This window comes from Pseudoliparis swirei, chromosome 8 (assembly GCF_029220125.1).
Source record: "Pseudoliparis swirei isolate HS2019 ecotype Mariana Trench chromosome 8, NWPU_hadal_v1, whole genome shotgun sequence".
Taxonomy (NCBI): Eukaryota; Metazoa; Chordata; class Actinopteri; order Perciformes; family Liparidae; genus Pseudoliparis; species Pseudoliparis swirei.
The window spans coordinates 6,537,760-6,565,751 of NC_079395.1; the positions used below are offsets into that span (position 1 = coordinate 6,537,760).

At 44.3% G+C, this 27,992-nt stretch overlaps 2 protein-coding genes across 2 annotated transcripts; one reads left to right on the forward strand and one right to left on the reverse strand.

Annotated features, from left to right (window-relative positions):
* The first annotated feature begins 1,043 nt into the window (after positions 1 to 1,043).
* Positions 1,044 to 25,903, forward strand: yes1 (YES proto-oncogene 1, Src family tyrosine kinase). The gene is made up of 12 exons (XM_056421868.1): positions 1,044 to 1,403; positions 10,366 to 10,656; positions 11,634 to 11,733; positions 13,403 to 13,501; positions 14,945 to 15,048; positions 15,276 to 15,425; positions 17,205 to 17,360; positions 18,949 to 19,128; positions 20,035 to 20,111; positions 20,831 to 20,984; positions 21,618 to 21,749; positions 24,096 to 25,903. The coding sequence occupies exons 2-12, from the start codon at positions 10,374 to 10,376 to the stop codon at positions 24,302 to 24,304; spliced, it is 1,644 nt and encodes a 547-aa protein (XP_056277843.1). The 5' UTR covers positions 1,044 to 1,403; positions 10,366 to 10,373; the 3' UTR covers positions 24,305 to 25,903.
* On the reverse strand, positions 24,763 to 27,849 carry clul1 (clusterin-like 1 (retinal)). Its single transcript, XM_056421872.1, has 5 exons — positions 27,747 to 27,849; positions 27,305 to 27,453; positions 27,121 to 27,222; positions 26,441 to 26,611; positions 24,763 to 26,234 (listed from the first exon to the last, which is right to left on the reverse strand). The coding sequence occupies exons 1-5, from the start codon at positions 27,847 to 27,849 to the stop codon at positions 26,223 to 26,225; spliced, it is 537 nt and encodes a 178-aa protein (XP_056277847.1). The 3' UTR covers positions 24,763 to 26,222.
* Positions 27,850 to 27,992: the final 143 nt, after the last annotated feature.

The window sequence follows — 27,992 nt, forward strand, 5'->3', positions numbered from 1 at the left end:
TAAATGCCATGTGACTGACTGAAAGTTAAATAGGCGATCATACATAGCGTGATAACAGCAAGTCTAACCAATATTTAATGTTAATAGAAGTTATAAGTAGGCCCATTCATCTTTGCATACGAACTGGGTGCCAGCTGTCTGCACATATAGCGAATAAGGTTCAAAGGTTAAACGGCACAATACAACATTGCTATTTATTTCTAAATTTACTATTTGACTATTTTTACTTGATTTGGTTGAGAGATACAAATGAGAACCGTTTTATATATTTGATACAAAGCCAGATGGTGGATTTTCTCCTCAATCTGTGTCAAGGATGTCGGCCATATTGGTCACAAGGGAAAACCATTCAATGGGAGATGATGATACGTTCAAGTGCAATCGAAAATGATATAACATGCCGGTATGGAGCCAAACGAACGAAACTACAGAGCAAGAACAAGTTATTGGTGAAGTGCTGCTGCTTTGAATGGTTTTGGGCAAATGTTTTCACTTTCAAAACATCAATTATTATGTAAAGGGCCGATGTGCTTTGTTACTCAGTATACATGTTAATAATTTAGGCGAGAGCTTAAATGATCAGTCTAAAAAATATTCTATATTTAAAAGGGGATAATTTACTGATTTTCTCTGTTTTGTAAGTTACTATTATAAATGTAATATATGTGCGTGTCTGACCATTGACATAACCGTTTTATTATTATTTTAGGACATTTTATAACACAAAAACATTTGTTGAGAAAAGTGTCATTAGCTAAATTTATAGCTAAACTGGACAGCATAAAAACACCATAAAAACATATGCAATTATTTTTGGTGATAAGCCTCCGTGTAACAAAGGGTTTAACGTTAAATTAACAATAAAATAAACCCTAAGGCTTTAAATGGTGCCTGTTTTCAGACTTCTTTTTATAATACATATTTTTTGTAAATCAAAAGATAGTTTTGAACGGTTTAAAAAAAATGTTTTGTTAAAGTTGCGAATCCCAAATATACGAGGTTAATCTGAGTACCTGAATGCATCATCATTCCTTCTTTGGCCTCGTCGGTTCCTCGGCGCTTGTCGGGCTATTGTTGTGTGTCTTTGGGGAGACCCTGACCCATCAGCGGGCGGTGATTTGTGGATATTATAACTGGTTTGCTTGGCTCTCTCCGCCATATTAAGCGGCTTTTCTCAGCTGGCGGCGTGTCCTGCTTTTTAAAAGGAATATAAAGCAGCCCAGCGGAGGACTTTGTGCCGGGGAAATAGTTAATCGTTATGGGACGGACGGGCGACTGAGATTCACTGAGAGGAACCGCTTCTTTCGGCCGGCTGCTCTTCTCTGGCGTGTCGACGTGAAGTCAAGAAGAAGCTCACAGGACGCATGTCGCCGAAGTGAAACGCTGCACACGTCGCATTCAAGGTAAGAAGGGCTCGTATGTGTGTCGTGAGCGAGAGCGCGCGGGCCTTGTTAGTGCTCTGACACTTGGGAGAAAGTTGAGGAAAGAGAGCAGGAGAGTTTCCTTCGGTCTGTTGCATTGTTATAACACAACAAATCGGTTTGGTTGTTGTTCCTGAACCGGAACTCGATTTGTGGGATTATTGACTTCGATGAGAGTAGAACACCAATGAGTAAAGACTCCAGTCTGTCCTGAGAACAACGCTAGATTGCTGTTTTTGCACCGTTTTAATCATGAAATTACCACAATAATCAAATCACTTTTCTGTGAGTTGTTTAGCTTCATTTAAAATGTGTTTGACCCCCTCCACCCCCACACATTGAAATGTAACCACCCACTGCTTTCTTTCCATCTGCCTCACCCACGTCTCTATCTCCTCTCCCACTATCAGCTGCTGCAGGCCTCAGCTCTTTAAAGGCCTTTTATTGTAAGACACGTACTGCTTTCCAACTAACCTTCCAAAAATAACAACATTTCCAGAAGTGGTGCCTGTTCTGGCATGCTTTTATTGCGGTGGCGCAACTATTTTTGCCCAGATTAGCATATTCCATAAACTGCACGTGTGTGAATAGATCTAAAGTGCAGGGAAGCTGTTGTAATACGGCTGTCCCACGTGTCCCTATCGTCACTGTCCCTGATTGTGGGTGCTTATATACTCCAGTGCCACAGTAATCCTCCTCCACGGTAATCCCCCTGTTAGTGCAGACCCAGTTGGCTGGACAGTCATGTCTAACACACACACACACACACACACACACACACACACACAGCTGGAAAGAAGAAGGCTGTTGGCAGAGGAGTGAGGAGCGCTAACAGGTGGTGCTGGCCTGGGTTCAGGGACTTGAGTTTAACTGGAGGATTTAAAGATCCTTGTGTTCTCCTCAAGTGTCCTCGTGGAACCAGTGTGCCTCAGACAATTTAAAAGCTTCCAGTCTCTTGTGAGACGGCGAAAAGGTCAACGCCGTAACGCCCGGCTCTCTCATGTTGGTTTTAACCTGCCTTTTTTTTTTTTACAAAAGGAAGCCTCCTCTGGTTTCAGATGTCGTCGGTCAAGGAAGTGGCCGCAGAGGACCGGAAGAGCTCCTCTATTTTATTGCTTAAAGATGCCCCCCCCCCCCCCCCTCTCTCTCTCTTTCTCGCAGCGTCACTCTCGCCATTGACGGGCACAGCAGGTGGCCTCAATGGCATGAATGGGTTCGGAAGGAAGTTCCTCTCCCCACTCCCTGCCCCCCCCATACATACACACCACCCCCGCTGGCCCTCTCCACTCATTGTGACCGGCAGAGATGGCAGGCCGCCCCGGAGATAAGGCCGAGCGGCGCCTCAGACAGCGCGCCACGGCAATTACTGAATTACGCTCCGGTGGCGTGTTTGCGGCCCCCGGTGCCTCCTCGTCTCTCTGGAGCAAGTCCGTCAACTTGGCTTTCAGGGCCCAACGCGCTGGACCGGTCTTCTCGTAGCGTGAGCAAGTTGGGCTTGTGGACTTCCCGCGCCGCTGTTTGTCCAAAGGCACGCGAGGAAATCCTCATCAGCCGCGTTGCTGTCCCCCGAGTGTCCATGACGGCATTTGTTGTCGGGCTGAAAGGAGCCGCGTGAAACAACATTCTAGTGATCAATGAATCCTGTGAGTTGTTTGCCAACATTGACTTGTTTCGCCGTCCCAAATGTGGGGCTCGCTGCTCCTCTGCGGTTCGTATCGTCGGAATCTAAAGACCTTGTTTTTGTTTTGGCGGAGAAAACCAAAACTATTGAAGATGTTGCTCTCGCGCTGAGCAACTGTGGCGCATTTCAAACTATTTACTCGCACGTTGCGGCCTAAAGCGGTCCGCGTAGTCGTAAAATATTGAGTGGGAAAGTTTTCAGCCCTTCGTTTCTACTTTCGTGTGTGTGTCAGTGTGTCCTTTGAAGAGCTTTAACTCGCCTGCAGATGCAATGGTCGTCCTCCGCGAGGAGTGACGGCATGCCTTCCTCTCTCCCCGTGCAGCTGGGCTGCAGCGTGGCGCTGTGGCTCGGACCACACCTGACCAAACCCAGCTGTGATGATGAATGTGGTCAGAGGTTCAACAGACTTGGCGGACATTAAGAGACGGAAATAGCCGCGTTTGAAACGAGGGGCGCTAAGATGTCGCGGCGTCGAGTACTTCGTCTTCAGAGTGAGGCAAACGGGTGGTGTGCTCACGCACATGTCTGATTGGCTCCTTGCAGGACGGCGTCTCCTTGTGTTACGTAAAGGTTGTTGTTGTTTAATTCTGATGGATGTTGTTTTGCTTCAGTGCGTCGGCACTCCCTCTCTGCAGGGTTCCTAGTATTGTCCTGTGAGTATGACTCACGTCTGTCGTGTGTTTGACTGACACGCCTTTTTAAACACACTCATCTTTTGCTCCAACTGGATTCTTTTTGGATCACATTCTTTTGTTTCATCGATACCAACGCCAATGTTTCCAGTTTGAATGCCAGCGTGTCGTTCTTTAACTCAATGAGGCCAGTGCAGCTATTCAACCGAAGGGCAACTTTGCCTCTATGTGATGGTCAAAAACAAACAAAGTTTTGACTTCATCTTTGATCACATAGTGCCAGGTTTAGGTTCGCATTGATGTTTCACATCCATTCCTATTTGCTAAAGTTGAACTATACCAAGAAGAACAAAATGTAATCGTTAACTGTCGTGACTGAATCTAGACTTTCTTTTAGGAGTCTCCAGTTTGGTTCCAAGTGACTGCGAAGGTGGCAGTGGCTCAAAGGTCGGAGAGCCTCTCCCAGTCCACTCCGGAGTTGCATCCGCTTAGTCAGAATGGTTTAGAGTTCAGAGCTGTGTCATGCTCGGTGAATGAATCACACAAACGTCACGGCACGCAAAGGTATCCCAATTAAGAGCTTTGTTGTCCAGCCTCCTTTCTGACCTTCGTACAGCTGGCCGATCCCAGTGTGACGAGGGTGTGATGTCAGATTCTGCTCTGAAAGTTCACAGAAATGCTTGAACACCGTTCAGAGTACACAGAATAAACCTGCAGGAAAGGTCGATGTCGGTGACGTCTGCCCGCGCTACAAAGCCACAAACCACTTTCAGAACGTACCGTATCTGCTCGTGCAGACGTCTAAACAATTTCCAAAATTGTCTCCATCTCTAAAGCGCTTTGCCAATATTGTTTTGTTGTTTTGAAGTGAAGGACCAGTCCTCGTACAGCGCAGGCTCCTGTCTGAAGGACGATGACGCCGCGCGTGCACATTACGGCGTTCGTCTGGTGAGAGGAGAGCGCTGCAGGAGTAGGGCCACCACGAGGGTACCACTTGAATCATTACCTTCGCGTTGAAAATGCGGAAGGTTGTGTTTTGATCGCCGTGTATTTATTTATTTGTATGCGTGTTACTCGCATAACTCAAAAAGTATGAAGCCGAATCGCATGAAATTTGGTGGGATGGTTGGTTATTATCCGCGGGCCATTTGATTAGATTTTGGGATCGATCGGGTTGAAGGTCAAGGTCATGAAAAGGTCAAAATCTTCTTTTTACCATAGCGTGGTCAATTTCTATCCAATTGGCATGCAACTAATGCCAAAATGTTCATAATTCAATGCCCAATCTTGTGATATGTGAAGGTATGCGCTCTACCGAGTGCCCATTCTAGTTTTGTATGGAGAAAGGTAATTATTTTTTAAAAAAATGTTTATTTTTTTTGCCCTACGATGCCAAAACATTTTGAGCCTATCCCAGATTGAACGCCAACAGTTTGGCCCGGTAACGTGTCGTGCTGGGGTTGTTCTTCTGCATGCAAGCATCAGAAAAGGCTCCCCTCCTGCAGCTCTCCGGCCGCGTTGTGTCGGCCCTGTGGGAAGCGGCAGCCTGCGTCTCCTTAATCTGACACGGCATCACTGGCAGTCTGGCACACGGCCTCGCACGTCTCATGAGGAGGAGGTCTGGCTGCAGCATTTGTGCGAGCGCACCGCACTAGCTTTTGTGCGTCTGGAAGTAAATGTTATTCACAGATGTGTGGGAGTTGCGTGAATAAATCTCCTTTTCTATTTCACGCCGTACCCGATGCCGCTTGTTCAAAAGAATATCAAAATACACCGTCTCTTGTGTGGTAAAGTAAATGTGAGGGTTTGAACTCCGGCTGGTTGCGTACGCGTGATTTGATGAGCGCTGTCATTTTAGTTTTGGTACATTAGTCATGAAGGATCATTCTCTTCCCCCCGGAAATGTCCTCACTCTTTACTTCTCAGTTCATCATGAACCTCTTTTACCTCCCAGGCGTGTTGTTTGAGGGCCGTTAAATCTGAATGAAATACTCCACACAGAGGCTGGACCGCGACTGGGGGGACATTCGGGATCTGTAAAGTGGCTTGCATAAAGTTATCCACAAAATACTACGACAATTTGATGAAGTCTCGTGCAATAGTGAAATTGTCCATCCAAAGGAACTGTGCTTGTCTAAAAAAATGTGTAATTGTTTTTGGAAACTGTAATTGTAGCTCTCTGATTGGCTTGTTGGCTCCACCACCATCAGGACAGTGTGTCTGTGTCCTTATTAGCACGTGTGTTAACATGTATATGGGATTGTATAGCTCAGGCGATTGTGAGCGGGCTGAGCTCGGTGGGGGAGCACCGCGAGGTACTTTCTCTTCTTCCAGAACAAAAGGTAGAGATGAGATGCACAAAAGAATGAATCCAAAGGCCGTCTCTGGAGAGGTGGCCTTTTTTGTTCTCCTCGGAGCACCGTTGTTCGTGGGTGGTTCAAAGGCTGGGTAATGCGTTCGTTAAATGTTTTTTTGTTTTTTTCCCCCAACGACTGCTTTGAGTTTTTCCCCCTTTTTATAATCGTGTGTGCTGATGGGAGCCCTACCAGGCCAAAGAGACGATGTAATGCCAAATATCCATTCCAGTGTTTACCCGATTTCATTCTGCAGCGGTGCACCGCTGTGAGGTCATGAATGAAGAAACTGTCCGTGGTGAGTTCACACGTCAGTATTAACTGCAGGGAAGTTGAGTATCGGTCTTCTTATTGTTAGCCGGCGCGTTACAAACGGACTGGGCAGTGAACCGGCTAACATGCTGCCGTAACCAGAGAATATTCTGTTAAAACAAATTTGGTGAAGTTTTGTCCTCATTGTTCTCTGGGAAGTTTGCTGGAATGGAAGTAATGTAGAAGACTTTCCAAATGAAGTGATTTTAGAATCTTGTATACAATGGACCCAAGTTTTGTATTTTTATTTTACTTTTAATGTATCTACGCTTGCTGGTTGTCCTAAAATAATGAAGTGTTTGGTCTCTGTGGCAGCCAGAAAGGTCATTTTTATATTAATAAAAACAATACCTCCTCGTTGCTTTCTGTTGGTGGCGGTCAATTTGAGTTTTTAATAAATCCCTATAACATCCCGAGTTCAGTTCTGGATTGTGCCGTCAGCCATGTCTTGGATGTATCTTGAGCCAACGCTCCAAAGTAAAACTCGTGGGCGTTGAACTACTTTTGACGAGCTGGATCATGCTCCAACCCCGTGGACTCGCTCAGACTTGCTATCTATTCGTGGCCATTTTAGGAGCGACTCCTCTGGGTGTAGAACGGTGTCGATGGGGAACGGTTTGCAAGTCATTTTGGAAAGGGGAGTCTTTTTTTATATTTTTTATACACTATTCAGCCTATAATTACATTACATTAGATTACATGTCATTTAGCAGACGCTTTTATCCAAAGCGACTTACAATAAGTGCATTCAACCTAGAGTACAAACTAAGAACAACAAGAATACAGAAAGTAACATTTCCTCAACATAGTCGAACTACAAAAGGACCATAATCAGAGCCATTTAAGTGCCACTGAAGTGCTAATCTGTGTATTAATCCAGATAGTCGGAGACTTTCTGCTGTCCTGATGTCAATGGGGAGCTCATTCCACCACTGAGGAGCCAGGACAGCAAACAGTCTGGATTTCGAGTGATTATCTCGAAGTGCAGGAGTCACAAGTCGGTTGGCTGTTGGGAACATGAATCAAAGAGTCTCCTCAACAGAAAGTGAAACTACCGATACCTGAGAAAAGGGCTTCGATCCTCATCATTCAAGTTGCCGATCCGGATAGATTGCTTCATTTTAAAGCAGATATTCCACATCGTATTAACGTGAGCTTCTTGAGACTGATACTGAATCTGTCCTGACATGTTAATAAGCCACCAGCCTGGAGTTGTAATCATTGATGCTCTCTCTAAACTACACCGACGCTCTCGCACTTGTTTCCTTTGGGCTCAGCCACTCCTTCGCTGTGGCGTTGACTTCAGGGTCAGACACTAAGTGTTTTGGACATTTGGAAACGTAGTGGTTGACGTGTGCGACAGGATGAGGTCAAAGGTGGCGGTCGTGTTTACGTTGTCTTCCGCTCTGATGTCGGTGGCTTCGACGATGACGTTTGTTTAGTTTGCTCGACTCCACAATGAATTAAGACCTGGAGGTTCAAAGCACTTGACCTAGACCGCAGCGAACAATTATGGACGAGGATTTCCTCGACTAATCGTCGGGTCTGTGAAATGTCTATAACGGTGGAAATGACGTTACGATTTCCAGTAACCTGACGGGGACTTCTTCAGGTTTGTCTGACCAACATTTCTAAGTTAGTTCATCACAGAAGAAAAGCAGCAATCGAGCAGTTGGAACAAATGCATTCTTGAACAATTACTTTTAAAACTAGAATGGGCACTCGGTAGAGCGCATACCTTCGCATATCACAAGATTGGGCATTGGATTATGAACATTTCGGCATTAGTACCATGCCAATTGGATAGAAATTGACCGCGCTATGGTAAAAAGAAGATTTTGACCTTTCTCATGACCTTTGACCTGATCGATCCCAAAATCTAATCAAATGGTCCCCGGATAATAACCAATCATCCCACCAAATTTCATGCGATTAGGTTTAATACTTTTTTACTTATGCGAATAACACGCATACAAATAAATAAATAAATACACGGCGATCAAAACATAACCTTCCGCATTTTCAATGCGAAGGTAATAATTGCCGATTTTTTATTATTATCTGATAATCAACTAATAGATCAATCAATTTAGAATTTCATCTCTACATTTTTTGTGAAGCTGACGAAAATTAGCATGTCCACATTTTAGAAAGGTTGGTAAACTACCCTGAAGTTTCTGTGAAGGAAAAAGAGTCGTCACTGTTCAGACTCTTTCCTGACATGTTTTAATGTACTAAAATATGAAAGAACACCTCGGCTATATCTCATGTGTTTCTGCCGTGAGGCTATATGTATATTGTCCTTTTACACCAACTACGTTGCAATCTTTGACTTTTTTTTAAAACATTAACAAATGGCCAGGACAAGTTCTGCCTCGCATGCTGTCGTCGCCGCCAGCTGTTATTCTGTCTGGAGTCTTTACATGTCAGTCTCCTTTCTGATGGATCATCTCCATCCCTCCATCTAGCGTCTATTTCCGCTGCCTCGGCATTGTCCGCATTGTTTGTTCATGGGAGTCGATACACCATACGTCCATACATTGATTGTTGACCCTCACACGGTTTAGTTGTAGCGCTGACCTTTACAAGCTGACGCCATTCTTTCAGTAGAGATTCAATCAATAGTTTTCATCGCCAGGGGATTGAGTTCCAGTTTGATAGAATCAAGAACTGGCCGATCAATACGTGCTTAACAATGCATCGAGGGGAGAGCGGCCCGCTGTGAAGTAACTGTCACTGTCAGTCTGAGTAGCCGACTGTGGCAGCTGTCTCCAATTTGGCCTCGGCTGCTGGTGATTGGCAATCAGTCGGCAGCCGAGGCCGCCCTCATAAAAGCCCTCAGGTGAGAGTGGAGCGGGAGAGTGAGCAGAGGCGCAGTGTTGCGGTCTGCTCTGGGTTGTGTGAACCACGATAAAGAATATGTTATCAAGCGGAACCTCGTTGGTCATGGCTGATCCTTGGTGCTTTTGGGGGAAACCCACGGGTAGCGGCACGAGAGCGAACCCCCAGAGCAAAGAACCTCTTGAAAAAGAGGCCAAACGGTGACAGAAAGATGAATGAACACACCGACTCACTACTAATACACTCTTGAACTGACGTGCATTCAGATATGGATGTTAACTGCAACTGTGAGGCGGTAATTCTAGGTTCGCGTCTTTCTGTTTACGTGAGGGTCATTTGGACTTTGGTTGATGTACACACACACACACACACACACACACGTGGACTCCTGTATGGGTGAGCTCAGGAGGCGTGAGCACCAGCTCTTTTCCCACCAAAGGGCTTTTTGCCCCTCACAGATCTGTGTCGGTGGTGGTGTGATCACAGGGCCGAGCTGAAAGGGCCACAGGCTCCACCAGATCTAGTTTCTAGCTTGACATGCTTTTGTTCGGACTTGTGATGTCATCCATATCGCATGCAGTCTTTGTTTTCTTCACGGGAGAGTTATGCCAAGACCACCCGAAAGAAAAAGCCCCAGACTACCATGTATACTAGCGGAATTATTTATCTCCATATTATGACACAAGCACACATCTGTGCATGTTGGGGGTCATAGTGTGGGGTGTCTTTTATATTTCTGTTGTTTTTTGATGATTTCTATATCACTTGATTTGCACACCTTTTATTACGGCTGTACATAGTTTGTAGTCGGTTACATGTCATTTAGCAACATATAACCTTGTTAGATTCATACACCGTAGACACAGCTACAGGGAGCAATTCAGGGTTAAGTGTCTTGCTCAAGGACACGTCGGCTAGGGCGGGGATTGAACCGCCAACCCCCTGATTGAAAGACGGACCTGCTACCCACTGACCCACAGTCGCCCTGAATCCATAACCCAGAACTTGTGTTCACATTTAATTTACTCACGGCTGTAAGAATATAAGATGGCTTCGTCAAAATAAACTACGATGAAGTCATTTGAAGCTCAAAGTCAAGCAAACCTCCTTCTTCCTCCCCGCAGGCTCGACCATGGGTTGCGTCCGGAGTAAAGAGGACAAGGGCCCGGCGCTAAAGTACCGACCCGACAACTCCAACGCCACGCCGATCAACACCCACCTGGGCCACTACGGGCCCGACCCCACCGTGATGGGCCACTCGCCGGCGATGAAGACGCACAACAACAGCTACAACAGTCACGCCGCCGCCCTCACGCCCTTCGGCGGGGCGTCATCCATCATGACGCCGTTTGGCGGGGCCTCCTCCTCCTTCACCTCGGTGGCTGTGAGCAGTCCCTTCCCCGGGGTCATCCCAGGTCAGTTTGTGCAGAGGATTTGAGGTTTCAGTGGGAGATGGATGAGTCCAGGATCAAAGGAAACTTACATGATTAAAAAAATGGCGTTGAAAGTTTCTCATCTACCTTTTGGGGTTCTCAAGCCCCTTCAGAGAAGAAACGGCTGCAGAAGCTGTTCCTCACAACATTTGCCTCCGAATTTTCATTCTGTTTTCGTTGGATCTAAATCGGTGTAAACTTTAGAATAAACTCTGCTCAGCATTTGTTTTGCGCAGCACGTTATGAGCAGCAGATGTTATTCAAATGAGACATTTGAGACGAATCAGACGAAGAGAAACCCCAAGCAGTGCAGCGGGCACGGCGTCTCCGCCGCCAAGGAAAGCATGCACACGTTCCTATTTACAACAATGTTCATGAACAGAAGGATACTTTTGATTAGTGATTTGTTGGGAAATTCAATGACACTTGGTAAGTGATCTCGTGCAGTTTCAGGTGGATCATGGATGTGGAAATGATGCAGTAAATGAAGCACAGCGAAGAATAACACACACACACACACACACACACACATGCACACACACATCCCTCAGGCCCTGCCTCGCTCACTCAAGGAGGACAATCTGGCCTGAACGGCTGCTGTAGATCAAATTCCTCCAGATAAACACGTCAGAGTGCTGTTATCTCGCTGTCACTTCAAACTACAAACAAATTTACTCTTTCCATCATAAATAGCAGATTCACTTTTAAACCAATCAATTTTAAGGGAACTTGTTGAATTTCTGTTCTGGGATGTGAAACCCAAAAAATGGTTAGTGATCAGCATCATTTAACTGCTTGAGGAAATATTTAAAAAATAAGCTCATGAACATGTCGTCGTGTTTATTCAAACAACATTTCAAGATAAAACGAGACTGGAGTAAAGGAATCGGACCTGTTTTTTTTTTTTTAGGCGTTGAGATTAATTTCCCAACACTCGGTTTTTTTTCTCGTGCTTTCAGGGGGTGTAACGTTTTTCGTGGCGCTGTACGACTATGACGCGAGGACGACGGATGATCTGTCATTCAAAAAAGGGGACCGCTTCCAGATTATCAACAACACGTGAGTGCATTTGCTGTCACACGGACGGACTCCTGCTGTGTGTGTGTTTGTGTGTGTGTCGTTTAATCCTTCATTGTATTCGGGTCTGGTCTCGGGGCAGAAGTCTGTCTGGGTTAATGACTTCCTCTAATGGGCCATCTGTTAAAGTCGCCATCGCTTTTCTCCCACCATAAATCATTCCTCTAGTTTCGGGTTTTATATTTGGTATAGAGTGTAAAACAAATCGCTCTTCCCCTATTATTAGAATGCAAGCAATGCACTTGATAAAATGGATCAATGTGTTCTCAACATTTGCAGAATTTGTATTCAAAGACCCAAACAGAGCATTGATAACAGGCCTGAAGGTCGAACTCACTGGGTCATTTTGGAATCGGTTTATTCTACACCATTGCTCATATTCTAATTATTTGCGGTAACCTTATCCCTAATATAAAATACAATATGATGCCCTTCATTTCAAGAATTGGATTAAAGGTAAGAACAATAAATTGAGAGGAAAAGGGAATCTTCGTCTCTAATCCTACGACCTACTGCAGCAGCATCGTCTTCCTCCCAGGTGGGAAAATTGGCAGCGCTCCAAATACTCAGCAAATCACGTCTTCAGCCGCTGTCCGTGAGCACGATGCATTGGCAGTGATGGAAATACCATCTGCTTTCAGAGAAGAGGTGGGAGGAGGAAACATTTGCTAATTTTCTTCAAAAATGCTAGCAGACAGATTTTGCCCACACCTCAGTTCCTCCTCTGTGAATTCAAACTTCTGCTGTTGGAGATACCAGCAACTCTGGCCAGATGTGTGGATGTTATGAATACAGCATTGTGTTCCTATAGCCTTATATATGGTTTTACATTTTTTTCTGGAAATGTGTAAATGGAACTGACATCACAATACAGGAAGCTAATTTAAAAAGCCATTTTATTTTTACACTGTTGTGTGGTTTAAAAAAAAAAGGCATTTATCAACATTTTTACTTCAATTACTTCTCATCATTTGTTGGAAAGTAATGGTAAATAATATATATGAATTCATTCAAATTTTATATATTAAATTAGAATATTATTATGAGTCATACGGTCAAGTACCATACTGCTTTTTAATTGCTGGTCACTCACTGAAATTTTAGATTTAATGATTTATTTACTTGACTTAAAGTTAACAATCACAACTTTTATATTCACACTATAATGCATCATAACAGTGATTATTACATATTATAAAAAACCTAATGTATTACAGCTTTGTGAATTCTAATACAAAAAATGTCAGCGAGTAATCAACGACTATAAAGTATATAATACTTGACCCTATAAGTCGTTATAAAATACAGTGAAATAGACAGACATAGTTCTAGACACTGCAGTCATATACAGTCTAACATTATACATTAAAACACACGACAGGCTTATAACAATCATACAACCCAAAGCTCCGAGTTGCATTGTTTAATCTGTAATTACAATCTCTGTCCTTTTTACTTGAAGCATCTGGATATCTCGTCCAGCGCTCGGCGTGGTTTACAACGCCACAATGTGACGACGTGGTTGAGTGAGGCGTCTTCTGACCGCCGTCCTCCATCCCTCTCTCTCTTTGTACCTGCGGCCCTGAGAGCAGGTGTTTTCCTCAACCGCGCCTGTGTGAGTTTCTGATTCCTAACGTTCTTCTGTGTTCAGGGAAGGCGACTGGTGGGAGGCTCGCTCCATCAACACCGGGCAGAAAGGTTACATCCCCAGTAACTACGTGGCTCCAGCCGACTCCATACAGGCGGAAGAGTAAGAGCTCATTACCCTTTTCTAACTCGCTCGACATCCGTTATCCTCCAGCTTTCACTTTTTACTTTCTCCTCCACGTACCTAATCTCTCCGCTCAGTCAGTCCTCCTCTGATTAAGAGGACCCGACGAAGCCGTCGTGTACAAGCGTGCAGAGACTCGAAACAATGGATCGCTCTATCGCCGAGAGTCGATGGCGTTCCCATTGTCGTTCATCCGGTGTGACAGAAACGGGAAGGGCCTGGTTTCTCATCGGCTCACAGCCATTTTACTAATACTCGATGTTTGAGCTACTCATTAGAGAGAAGCCTGTGTGAACCCTCCAGTTACGATTGCCTTCGCTCTCAAAGAGTCGATGCAAGTGATCACCGGAGTTCAGGGTTTTAGATTCCCCCTGAATGTCGTCCGGGGGTGAAATGTGTGTGATGTCTTTAAATAGACTCGTACCACTCTTTAAAAGAAGAAGAAGAGGAGAAGCTGGTTTGTTATTGTTCCAACGGTGAGCTAATATTATTTATAATAGTAGCCCGTATGTGTAATGGAACCAGGCTAAAGACATATTGCTCTGAGCAAAGTTAATAATAAGCTGTAATTATAGTTGCATGGTATAAATTATTATTTTTATTTTAAGCTATTAAAGCCTCTGCCCGACTTTGAAGATAACCACAAATGAACCGGACAAACATCACGATATACAGGACTGTCTCAGAAAATTAGAATATTGTGATAAAGTTCTTTATTTTCTGTAATGCAATTTAAAAAACAAAAATGTCATGCATTCTGGATTCATTACAAATCAACTGAAATATTGCAAGCCTTTTATTCTTTTAATATTGCTGATTATGGCTTACAGCTTAAGAAAACTCTAAAATCCTATCTCATAAAATTTTAATATTTCCTCAGACCAAGTAAAAAAAAAGATTTATAACAGCTGAGTGTTTGTCAAGGCTCAGGAAACCCTTGCAGGTGTTTCGAGTTAATTAGACAATTCAAGTGATTTGTTTAATACCCTACTAGTATACTTTTTCATGATATTCTAATATTTAGAGATAGGATATTTGAGTTTTCTTAAGCTGTAAGCCATAATCAGCAATAAATCAGAATAAAAGGCTTGCAATATTTCAGTTGATTTGTAATGAATCCAGAATGCATGACATTTTTGTTTTTTTAATTGCATTACAGAAAATAAAGAACTTCATCACAATATTCTAATTTTCTGAGACAGTCCTGTATATGTTCACTGACTAACATCAAATACATTTTATTTTCCTGTTCAGTTGCTTTTGATGTTGAATTCGACGATTTTACAGATGGGATTTATACGATTCATCTAAAACACCTTGTGCCGCATTCATATGACCAGAATAAGGAAGTCCTAGGTGTGTTGTACATTTTTAAAGCTCCTCGTGTGTCTCACTATCTGACGGACGCTTCTCTCCCTGCAGATGGTACTTTGGGAAAATGGGTCGCAAAGACGCCGAGCGGCTCTTATTGCTTCCAGGGAACCAGCGGGGCACTTTCTTGGCGAGAGAGAGTGAGACGACCAAAGGTAAAGCGAGACCGTAATTATAATGCTGCAGTTTGGATGTGTAACGCAAGTGATGAAAACCTCCCTTATTTATGCTTGTGCACGCTTTTAGTGCAGCTATTTATGCTTTACAAATGAAATGTGTTCTGTATGCACCTAAAATTACGTCGAATAAAAAGTCCTGATGAGCCTTGAGGGGCTTTCTGTTCCTAAGAAGCTCGATAATGAACTCTCCGTGGATCTTAAAGGTGCCTACTCGCTGTCTATCCGGGACTGGGATGAGGTGAAGGGAGACACCGTCAAACACTACAAGATCCGAAAGCTGGACAACGGCGGTTATTACATCACCACTCGGGCCCAGTTTGAGGTGCTACAGAAGCTGGTGAAACACTACACAGGTATGCGGCCCGTCCTTCTCATTGAGACGCATGTTGGTGGTGTTTACACCTGGACAGATGCTCTTTCTTTCCCCCTTGTTTTCTGTCTAATATGAGTATTAGATAAAACTGTCAGTGCTTTTAGCAGACGATGCATAATTCAGCAGCTGGGATATGTAATTAGAGGACACCCATGAGGACAATGAGGGCTCATTTTGAGATTGTTCTTTGTTCTTGATGTGATGTGATGTATAACACGGTCACAAATGCAAAAAGAGTGAAAACGGTTTTTTTAATTTTTTTTTAAATGTATAAAACAGAGGGTTCCCGTGGGTTGTATGGTGAACATATATGAATGTCAGTCAGCCACCTGTTCTGCCACTGTTTCTGCTGTTGATAGATGACGGACCAGGACCAATTCAATATACTTTACTAATTTATCATCCACTTATATTAAATACCTGCTGGGCTTTATATATGTAGGCTCTTTGAAAACACAGCTCTGTGTGAAAGTTTTGTCTTAAAAGAAAAAACTTTTTTTTTTTAGTGTGCCTTCTTGTCATTATGACCCGATTTAATATTTAACCTCCCGCCTTTGGGTCATTTTTGGGTCATTTCAATCAATTCTCCCTTTTTTAACTTTTAACTTTTATCGCTTATTAATTAATCGCAACATTAATGTTGCGATTAATTAGTTTTTTTTTTTTTTCGATTGTCTCAGTAATTAATATGTTTTTCTGTGGTGATTCTGAGGCCGTGCTTTCACTGACAGTCTCAGCTCAGCGGTCAGGAAGACGTTCCCCAAATAAAAAGCTAAACCATGTGAGACTTAAGCCTAAAGAGGCATGAATAAAAAAAAACGTCTTACGCCAGTTGTAATCACCTCGATATTGACAGGGAGGCGGCTGCACCCTGAAAAAATGAAATGACATGCAGAGCCGTCACAAGAAAGCATCCGGGGGAGATTTTAAAAGGACTTTACAAGAATACATTTAAACTCCCCGAGGCTGAATCCATAACAGAGGACATGTTTGCTCTGGGGAACTTGATTTTAAGGTTTTGTTCTGTTGACCCGGGTCTGCACGCTTCCATATAATTCATGTGATGCACTAACTGCAGTGCTCTTTATGGCTCTGACTCCTTTGTTATCCACTTAGTGGACCTCTTTGACTGCAGTCAACAATAACTGAGAAGTCGTACCTGTTCAGAGCTTTCAATATCACAGGCTCTATTCTCTGTGTTCAGAATACTAACGCGACATCTGAACACGATGGTGAGCTGCATTGAGCTCTCAACAACCTCCCCATCTTTGTTTGCTTTCTGACTGAAATTGAAATTAAATTGAGTTCACCATGGTTCATGTCATTATGGGGAAATTACCATACGCTTTGATTATTTCTGGAACGAAGCGCTTACCAAAAAAAAGGGGAGGGGGGTTTGGGGGGTATTCTGTGAGGGATAACTGAGGAGATGACAGGCCAAGACTTCTGTGGTTTGATTGTAGTTTGTTGGCAATGTGAATATATTTGTATGACTGTCGTTGCCACCGAGCGTGCGCTAACCGCGAATCGAGGCGTTTGAGTGGCTACCATTTTGAAAAGGAAGACAAAAGGGCGCCCCGTGCTGCGAGGAGACGCTCCGTCTGGTCGCATGTGGCCCGGCTCCGCTCGCTGCTACGGTTATGTGAATGTTGTCGACGGCGATTTGTGTTTTTTTTTTAGTCAAACAGTGAATTCGCCAACACTGCTCTACGACTCAAAGATTGTTCTGTCTCTGTGTGTCTCGTCTGTTCCTCTCCAGAACACTCTGACGGCCTGTGCTACAGGCTGACGACCGTGTGCCCCACGGTGAAGCCTCAGACTCAAGGCCTGGCTAAAGATGCCTGGGAGATCCCACGAGACTCTCTTCGACTCGAGCTCAAACTGGGCCAGGGCTGCTTCGGAGAAGTCTGGATGGGTAAGAGACCATGGCGACCACGCACACAGGCTGCATGTTTCAAACCCGCGTGTGGTTTACGACCGACGAATGAGGCCGCCGAACCCACGCCGAACCCACGGCGAACCCACGAGCAATCGTCTTTATTTCTGCGAGTGTCAAATGCCGACAGAATGGCGCCCAGAACCAGTTTCCTTCTTTTCACTTTCCATCCCGGTCCCCACCGAGAACAAAACACGCAGGGACACCCGGGGAGTCTAAAAACACTGAAGGGAAGTCCATACATGACGAGCACTTTGCATATGCAGGATTGTATTTCAATTCTGTTGTATTATTTATAACTACATCCAAACCTGTTTTATGATGAACATTTTAAAATCCTTTTTAAATACATACATTATATATTATTTAACGTCTAACTAAAGATGTATTTGTTTCTGCATCAAAAATATATTTGTGACTCTTATTTTTTGTTTTTGTCTACATTAACATATATTAACTATTTTGCGTACTTTAAAAAAAAAAATTGTGAAGAGAAAGGAGTCATTCGTTTTAACGTCACAAGATACATTTGTGAATCCTTCTGTGTGCATTCATTAATATTGAAAGTGATCTGACCCCGTACATCATGAATTAGTAAAGAATACAAACAACCGCGTACACTCACACGGCCATTAGCGCGACAAAGCATCCGCCGTACATGATGCATAACTCATGTGAATTTAATGCCAAACAAAAGCAGTAAATGTATAATGGCAGAGTTATTTTATAGGCTTATTCCGTCTCGCGTTAAAGTTCACTCACTGGCCCACTGACTGCTGTTGGTTCTCACACACACACACACACACACACACAGAGAGAGAGCTCAGTAATCACAGGTCACCTCCTAGGCTTCAGTGCTCCGGCCTGCATGTGAGACGAGGGCCTTTCCGTGAGCGCGACTCTTCTTTAATCACTCGGTCTTTCATGAAGCGCGGCCCGCAGCGAGCCTGGACCTGCAGGCCTCCGCCGCGCAATCCCAGGAATCCGCCTCTCGTCGCTCCCTGCGCCGTTTGTTTCCCGAGGGGTTTTTCTACTCTGCGGTGACTTCTTACTGAAAATCCCGTCCTCGCTCACGTGTTTGTTCAACATCACGTTTTTAAAATGTATGTGTTGTGCTGGTTGACCTCCGTTGTGCTCACCACCTCCCCATGGTGTGTGTGTGTGTGTGTGTGACATGAAGGTCAGCCTTATAACGGAGACAGTAGATCTCCCGCCTCAGCTCATTGTATGCAAGCAGGGCGTGAGTAAGTGGCTCCCGACCAGGATGTGCCTGATTTATTTTAGCCGCCGTGCTCTTTCTCCCCTGCGCTGCTGTTTGCTCATGGGAACACTGCCAGAGGTCCCTGGTGGGATTTTAGGATTTACTTTTCAATCACTTTAAAGGGGTCAGTCAACGTCTTTAATGTGCCGTCAGGGTTTTAGTCGTGTCACTTAATGAATTGGGAAAAGCCTTGCAGTTCATTAATTCCTCAATAATACTCTGAATCAAACGCAAAACAATGTTGCTTTCGTGCGTCTCGCAAACAAAAATAATCATTTGTTTTGTTCGTTCTGTGTTTTCGTTCAGGCACGTGGAATGGCACGACGCAGGTTGCGATCAAGACCCTGAAGCTGGGCACCATGTCTCCAGAGGCCTTCCTGCAGGAGGCTCAGATCATGAAGAAGCTGCGGCACGACAAACTGGTGCCTCTCTACGCCGTGGTGTCGGAGGAGCCCATCTACATCGTGACGGAATTCATGGGCAAAGGTGAGGAAGAGGTCAAACCCACAAACCAGAGGTGAAGAATAAGCACTAGTCATAGACACACTGCATGCTTAGGTTTCTAAAACAGTGATGGAAACTAGAACCATGTCACAAGTGCGCCATGGTTCTAGCTCTATAGACTGGAACTCTATTCTGTAGTGAATTGTTGCATAAGTTATACACACAAAAGCTTCAGTGATACGATTGGACCTTTTTATTACCTTCGCATTGAAAATGCTGAAGGTTATGTTTTGATCGCCATTTATTTATTTATTTGTATGCGTGTTATTCGCATAACAAAAAAAGTTTTAAACCGAATCGCATGAAATTTAGTGGGATGGTTGGTTATTATCCGGGAACCATTTGATTAGATTTTGGGATCAATCGGGTCAAAGGTCAAGGTCATGGAAAGGTCAACATCTTCTTTTTACCATAGCACGGTCAATTTGTATCCAATTGGCATGCAAATAATGCCAAAATGTTCATAATTCAATGCCCAATCTTGTGATATGCGAAGGTATGCGCTCTACCGAGTGCCCATTCTAGTTCTCTGTATTTTCTCCCAGCCAATGAACAACCGCCTTCAACAAGCGTTCTCTCTCACGGCCAGCAGGGGGCGGCCGCTCTGGTTGCAAAAAGCAGATTGTACAGAAGTCTATGAGAACAATACCCTCCTGTCCTGATGTTACCTGAGGCTTACGAACCCTAGTCCACAAACTAATGGGTGACAATGCAGTAACTACGCAAACTCCTTATCCCGGTCTTTGGTTTCTCCTCGTAAACTGTTTATTTGAGCGTTTTCTAATGCTGAACTCTCCTCAACTGATCCAACCGTTTTATTTTAATGTCCTGTTTGTGCAACGCCCGGACTGATGTATTGATTCTGCTCCACTCCTCATCTCTTGACAGGTAGTTTACTGGACTTCCTGAAGGAGGGAGACGGTAAATACATGAAGCTGCCCCAGCTGCTGGACATGGCCGCTCAGGTAGGATACAAACACACACACACACAATCTTCTTCAGACCGACCCTAACCTGCACAGCTGCTGTTTTTTTAAATCGGTGTGAAAGAAGGATTTACATGCATCGGCAATAAAGAAAGAGTCTGCAGGTGTGCACGAGTCAAATATGCCAGCCCCGTGATGAACAGTTTGCTCCCATCGGGGTGTCATATTCATTTAATCTTGCACATCTCCACCCTGCCCTGCTCCTGTAGATACATCCCCTCATTCTTCAACACTTAACTGCCACTGTAGCACTTAAACGCAGCTCATCAGGGGCCACTTGAGCGCGCTGGTTGAGTCACCGACCCTGATGTGCTCTTAATTTGCCCCTCCGCGCTCCCGGGCTCCCTCTTCTTCTCACTCAGCAGAGTGGACGATGCTTGAGGCAAGTTTAAAACCTCGAGGCGCCTCTGAAGGAGCTGACGGTCAGCGTGAGGCCTGAGGAGATGGCGTTGTTAAAGAATTTGTCCAATGGTGGTCGCGGTTGCTGAAGCTCCATAATATTTAGTGAAAAAATGCCTCCATTAATAGCTGGGCCTCAAAAAAGTGTATTTCCTTAGATGACAACGCACTCCAACCCCTTTTTTTATTCATATTTTCTAAGTTATATTCAATCTCAATCTCTTATTCTTTGCCCTCGACTGTTTGCTTTTGTTGCGTCCTGATGCTATTTTGCCCCCCTCCTCATCCCCCCGCCTCAGATCGCAGACGGCATGGCCTTCATCGAGAGGATGAACTACATCCACAGGGACCTGAGGGCCGCCAACATCCTGGTGGCTGATAACCTGGCCTGCAAGATCGCAGACTTTGGCCTGGCTCGACTCATCGAGGACAACGAGTACACCGCCAGACAAGGTGTGTGTGTGTAGGGTGGGTCTGTTTGTGTGTGTTTGTGTGCTTGTGATTTAAAAAAAATACTATTTATTGATATTTTATTGACTACGCTATTGATGAATCAAAAAGACAATCAGCAGAGTAATCAGTAATGACAAAGATGTTATCCATACTTGGACTGAAGTACAAGAGCATCGAGCAGCCGGTTTATTTTGGCCACAGTGTTGGAGCATTTATTGACTATCAACAGGAAAGGAAAGGTCAACAATTTACACGGCAATAACAACATTCTAGCTTTTTACGGGATGCAGTGTGTACTGACTGCAATGTAAACACACACACACACACACACACGTCAATATGCCGCGCTCAGAGCAGTTGATGTGGCATGAGAAGTGAGAGATGACTCATGGCGAGCGGGAGAGGAGGTCAGGGGTCAAACACACACTGGACTTTCAACCAGGAGGCCGGTGTTGCACACTGGTGTTCACGTCCCACAGAGTTGGAAAGGGTTTGTTTTGGTGGTGTTTGTGATGTGTTTTTTATACTATATGTTTTGTTGTTTTGTGTTTTTCTTCAACCCAACTAAGTGATCTTTCTATAAATAAATGGTATTCTTCCTCCTGCCTGACTTTGGTTTATTCTTTTTTCCAGGTGCCAAATTTCCCATTAAGTGGACGGCCCCTGAAGCGGCTCTGTACGGCCGCTTCACCATCAAATCAGACGGCTGGTCGTTTGGTATTCTGCTGACGGAGCTGGTGACCAAGGGCCGAGTACCATACCCAGGTAATCACCACACGGCACAGATGTGGCCTTATCAGAAATGTATCTTCAGTTGCTCTTTTTCAGGCTGAATGGGAAGCTGCTTTTTCAGAACTTCTGCAATTATCTTAAATATTTTGGTCATATTTTCCTTCATGGAAAACAGGAAGAATCCCCTCAGTTTTGCCTCAGCATAATTCCAACATGCTGCTCCTCATCATCATCTGAAGCTTTTAATAGTATTGTTCTCACCCATATAGATCAGAATACCATACGTAACTCTAAATATCTGTGATATGAGTCGATGCGGATGTCGGTGCATGGGAAAGAACCACTTCTTCTCTCACACATGACGTTGTCTGCCTTCTCTGTTTCTGACCCCTGCTGGTCGAGAGCAGTACTGCAGCGTGTCTGCTGTTCACAGCGAACAGCGTTAGCTTGGCACTGATTGCACAGCGTGCCATATGGCGAACTTAACCACCATCTCTTGTCGAGGGCCATCTGGCTCCCGTGGCCCTTTTTTGGTTTCAGTGCAAACTGTTCGGTCTAATTATTCACCCCATAGCCTTTTTTCTTTCTTTTTTTCCCCCTTCTTAAAATTGTCGTATGACTCGCAGGACATGTTTGGCTCTTGTCCGGCTGTGCTGCAGTCTTTCTGGGGAGGATCTATTTCCATTCTCCTCTTTTTAAAAAGTAGAAGCAGTTGGATGCAGGTATACCAAGAGCCGGCCATGGGAGCACATCATCTTTTCTATTTCAGTCTGCGTGTGTGTGTATGTGGACGGATATGACAGGCATGTTATTAGAGCTGAGGCGTTCAGATCCAAGACATAAATGACACTTAACACCTTAACATCCGACATACCACTGTGTGTGTGTGTGTGTGTGTTATTTTTAATCCCCACTCTCCCACATGGAGATGGCGGGGGAGGGGAGGGGGGGCTGCGGTTGTGACCATACCACTGGCTCTGTGTCAGAACCTCTTTTAGCTACAGTGGAGCTCCCCATGGAGCTGCTGGGTCAGCGCCATGTCACTGGGTTCAGGATCACCGTCTTCCGGTCTTGGGAAGGACTCCACGACTCTGCTGCTCTCGTTGGGACGCAAGAGGGCAGAAGATTAAGATGCATCTTAAAAAAACATCTTATGTGATCTCCAAGAGTATTAGAGAGTCCACTGGGACAACTTCCATTTATAATTACATTTTAATGACTGCAAACTACTCGCAATGTTCTCGGCCTGTAAGTGTTGTTGAGTTCTTGTCGTCATCTTTAACTCAGTGGTTTGCGGGACGCATTTTCACGACCTGTCAGAAAAGGTATTTTTTTTGTATTAGTTTCTTTCAGGGACAAGACGTATTGAGATGATTATCCAATACCTTAAAGCAGGGGTCAGGAACCTTTTTGACGGGAGAGCCATAAAAGCCAAATATTTCTAAATATATTTCATTGAGAACCATATAGTATTTTTAACGTATAATAAATTAAATATGTCTTGAATTAAATATGTCTTGCTTTTAATGAGACTTCTGGTGCTGCATGATGCTACAGGGGGCGGGGGGGGGGGGTCACCGGAAGAGCCATAGGTTCCCGATCCCTGCCTTAAAGGGACAGATCACCCCAAAAGCAAAAATACATAATTACAATACATGAAACTGCTCAGAACAAGGTGTGTAGATTATCTTGAGTAACCAGGTCAGGACTTTTTAAAAGAGAGATATGCTGTTGAGTTTTTCAAATGTATTTTATTTTGGCACCTCAAGCCTCTTGCAATATAGATCCATCATTTTATTTTATAAGAGAAGGCAGACATCTCTACAACAGATATCTTCAAAATCAGGCAACTCGCAACAAATAAATCTAGATTGATAAATTGCACGACATATAAAAGCCAAAAAAAGTGTATTTTTGATTTAAGGAGAACTTTCACTTTAACAAAACAAATCAACATTCATATATTAATCCTCATTCTATTTCGCTTCCCTGTTCCCCTAAATCTTGGTCCTGGTCATCTCACTATTTTTGTGTCCGTTTCATCCATTGGTTGCTTTTAAAACGAGTTGCTTTAGTTTTGAAAGAGAATGACAAAACAAAATAGGCTTAGAAACAAACTCTACGTGTATTAGTTATGAAACCAAGCGTGTATGGAGGTTAAAGGTCATGAACTATAGGCTCAGCTCTTCCTATCGACATGTGGCAGTGTACTTGAGAAAGACGGGGCACCCTAACCTTCCCTCATGGTTAGGCCTCTGGAATGCTCATGTGTGTGTGTGTGTGTGTGAATGGATGAATGGCTCAAATTCGTTATTATTTTTTATTTAATATGCTCTCCAACTGGAGTCTGTTCAAACCATATTGCTCTCTTTTTTCCAGGGATGGTGAATCGAGAGGTCCTGGAGCAGGTAGAACGAGGTTACCGCATGCCCTGCCCCCAGGGGTGCCCCGAGTCCCTCCATGAGATGATGAGGCATTGCTGGAAGAAGGATCCGGACGAAAGGCCGACCTTCGAATACATCCAGTCGTTTTTGGAAGACTACTTCACAGCCACGGAGCCACTGTACCAGCCAGGAGACAACCTCTAGTCTGGGGGATTTTATGGGGGGGGGGCGGCGGCGGCATCTTAATATGGGGGAACATCAGTGGCGAACAAAGCGGTGGGATAACGGAGAACTTCAACATGGGGGGGAGGGGAGGAGCCTTGATGAGGCTTCAGAGAAAGAGGTTTTCAGGCGACAAACTAGTCCCTAAACCACACGGGTATGTCTGCGAGAGCAGGAAGACGATGTCTTCTGAAGTAGAGGGTTGTCCCCTGGTTGTCTCCCCGGGGGAACAATATGTGGGGGAGTGTCCATCTGGTGCTCGCATGAGAAACTGGGAACCCCGCTGATCCGAATAATTCATATAAACTGGCCACAACACTGTGATGAGAATAAGAGGGAGTGTCTTCTAATTTAAAATCAATGGCTTCTTCCAGATTATTTTTTACGTTTTTTAAAATTTTTTTTAGATGGTACATTTCACCTCCTTCAAGCCCCACCCCTTTTACACAGTTCTTTGATATTGCAGTCGAGATCTTTTGTATGCGCGAGTTTCGGTTGAATCTGTAAGTTGACGGGTTATGTGTTCGAGTCGTCAAGTGTGCGTGTGTATAGCGGTGATGGAGAAGGTGTGAGGTGGAGTACACGAGTACTTTGTGGATGGACGAATGTACCGGGGGGTCGATGCCGATGTACATAAAGAATGTGCACAAAGATGTATTTTTAGCACGTGTGAGCAGGGGGATGAATGAGAAGACCGTGTTAAACATCTTACACATTATATTTAATACGGTCACTTGAATGGCAAATCACGACGGCTTTATTAAACTTTTTCCTTCTTTTTTAAATTTTATTTAAACAGGGACTTGAAATCATAAAGAGGTATTTTGCTAATGTACACATGCGTAAACATTTTTTTCCTGTTTAACATTTTATAAATGTTTTGACATTTCAGCTGTGAAAAAGAAAATAGCATCTCTTCTTTTGTTCGGTGCACATTCTGTCGACATCGACGGTTCAACGTTGCAGAACCTGACGGATGGTCTAGAAATCTGTGGCATCTCTTACACATTCACATCATCAGGTAAATCATAGACGCAGCTGTTGGTTTCTTTTATTCCACCACGCTATGACTTAACACGTGTCTTTAGTTCTGAGTTTACAACGACAAACTATGATTTTAACTTGTAAATGCAACTATGCAAAATCAACCAGTGATCGTTTCATGGAACTAAAAGTGCGAGGCGGTATTTGCCCGTCTTATCTCCATTCCCAGTTGTAGAGATGATGGATCACTTCTGGGGTGAAGTAAGTAGAACCAGACAAAACAAACGGCTTCACGTCGGGGATGTAGAGAATACGAGTCTGATAACGCGTCGTTGGAGGTACTTTCACTGTCGGTCCAGCAGTACGGGACAGCCGAGGAGGTGTGAAGGCATCTTCTCATTGTCATTCAATAAGTGAGCTTAATTGGACAAAGATGTGAACTTTTTTTGTTTGTTTGTTCTGTGTGTCGCTTACAAGAACCTAATATGTGATTGTTCCTCAAGATGGGACTTGAACTAGTGGGGAGATGATTTTGAAATAACTGAGAATGCTAACTAATATGATTTTGTACAGAAAAAAATTAAAAGGTTTACTCAACTCGTTTCCTTGAGCTCCTTTTTTTGTTCTTGACGAGCGAACGACTTCAACTCGACCCCCAGGAAGCATAGAGACATTTATAAATCACTCTGGACTCCTCTGGGAGAACACATCTGCATTTCACGCCTTTTATTTATGTGCACTATTTGGCAACAGGTATGACGTACATTTTCTTTTTCCATTTAATAAATATGATTTCCATGGTTTAACTTGAGAATTTACATTGCAACAAGATTATGGCGACTATACAGGACACCAAGCTGTTATTTTCACAAAGAAGGTGCTTGCAGAAGTTTAGAAATGGAGACAGTGGTTTCATTCATCCTCGTCCCTGTAAAGAAAGAGGGCATTTGTCAGAATTTGTTTCTACGTTTTGTAACTCTATACTAGAACATAGCAACCACAACACAGAACAAATAAGCACTTTTGCCTGAAGCTCAACATCTTGACAAGTCTTTAAAAAAACAAATAAAGTCCACAGTAGTAGGGCAACAGATTGTAAAGAGATGAGGGATGGCGGCTCATTCCTGTTCTCACCAACTCCTTGTACTTGTTCAGAGCCTCCTGGACCACGTACTGGATAAAGGCCGGGTCCCCCAGCTCCAGCTCCCCGGGAACAGAGAGGGGAAGTGGGGGAGAGTTCAGGATGTTCACCTCCACTCTGCTCTCCGTGACGGATGCGTTCTGTTCATGGCTCTGGGGCGCCACCTGGAGGGTGGAAGGTGTCACCTGTTACACCGACCACCACCAGTCTCCATTATTAACTTTCTCCCCACTTATCTAAAAGATATTTTCTCTCCACCTTGCCTTTTTTTCATACATCTTTCTTTTATATTAGTAATGTGTAAATGTCCCATGTTTGATTCATCAATCGGTGGTGGACGTGTGGACGTATCCTTCAATCATGTATCTTGTGTGATGAAGACTCCCTGAAGACTTCATGTCATTGTCCAGCTCCACGTGCAGCTCCCGAAAACTGGGGCACTCTGGAGAGGAGAGGTGGTCAGACGAGTGGTTGTGTGCAAAGAGGTCAGCCGAGGTCAAACGTGGCGGAGGCGGTGCTTCACCTGTGACCAGCGCTCCCTGGCACGCCTCACACTGGCCCTGCAGCTGCCAGCACTCTGACGTCTGCTTGCGAAGGTCTCGGCACTACTTGCTGTTCTGCGGGAAACGCGGGAAACTTTCCCTCACTACACAAAAACGAGACACGTGTTCACCTGTTGGATTTGTGCCGTGTACTCCGACTGCAGGGAGTCTTGACACTGCCTCTCTGCCTCCTGCAGCCTCTCCGTCACCTCCTGAGCCAGGTGCTCTGCCCCCTGGAGACAGGAAGGGAAACATCTTTCATCCCCTTGCTTTGACTTCCGTCAGCCTTTCTCTCTCTGCGGAAGTTGGTCTCGCCTTCTTCTTGTCGCTGCTGTGACGGAGGGACTTCATGAGGTGTCCATGCTTCTGCTCGTTCCTCCACATCACCTCCCTCATCTGCTTCACCCCATACAGAGCTCTGCTCACCTCCTCGTCCACCAGCTTCTCCCCATTCAGAGACAACTCTGAGAGACGGAGGGAGAAAGACACCTGGGTGAGATGTTTTGAAAAAACACTTTTGTTGACAGATTTTTTACAGACAAAACTGTTGACTCTTTAATTATTAATACAATATGTTGTGTATGGCTCTGAATAATTTAAATACATCTAATTAAATAAAACTCAAATTAATTCAGTGTTTAATCAGACGCAAATGTGTGATGTGTGGCTGCTGATGAAAAAACAAACAGTCTCTTTATACTCTGGTTCATATCCTAACACATTCCCTCAAAGACACATTTCCTCCGTGCTGACTCACGCTTTAAGGTGTCCTCTGAGATGCCAGTGGGTCGGTCCTGTGGGGCAGAATAAAGGACCCCCAGGGTCGCCACCAGAACAACCAAACCCAGCAGCAGCTTCATTGTTGAGCTCTGTGCTTATAAAGAAAAAGAGAGAAGTGATGATGACACAGACACACACCGTGGAAACCAAAACAGTCGGCGCTTTCTAGTCCGCTCCAGAAAGCAAATAGGATTTGAGCTTGAGTTATTAATCATCAATACTG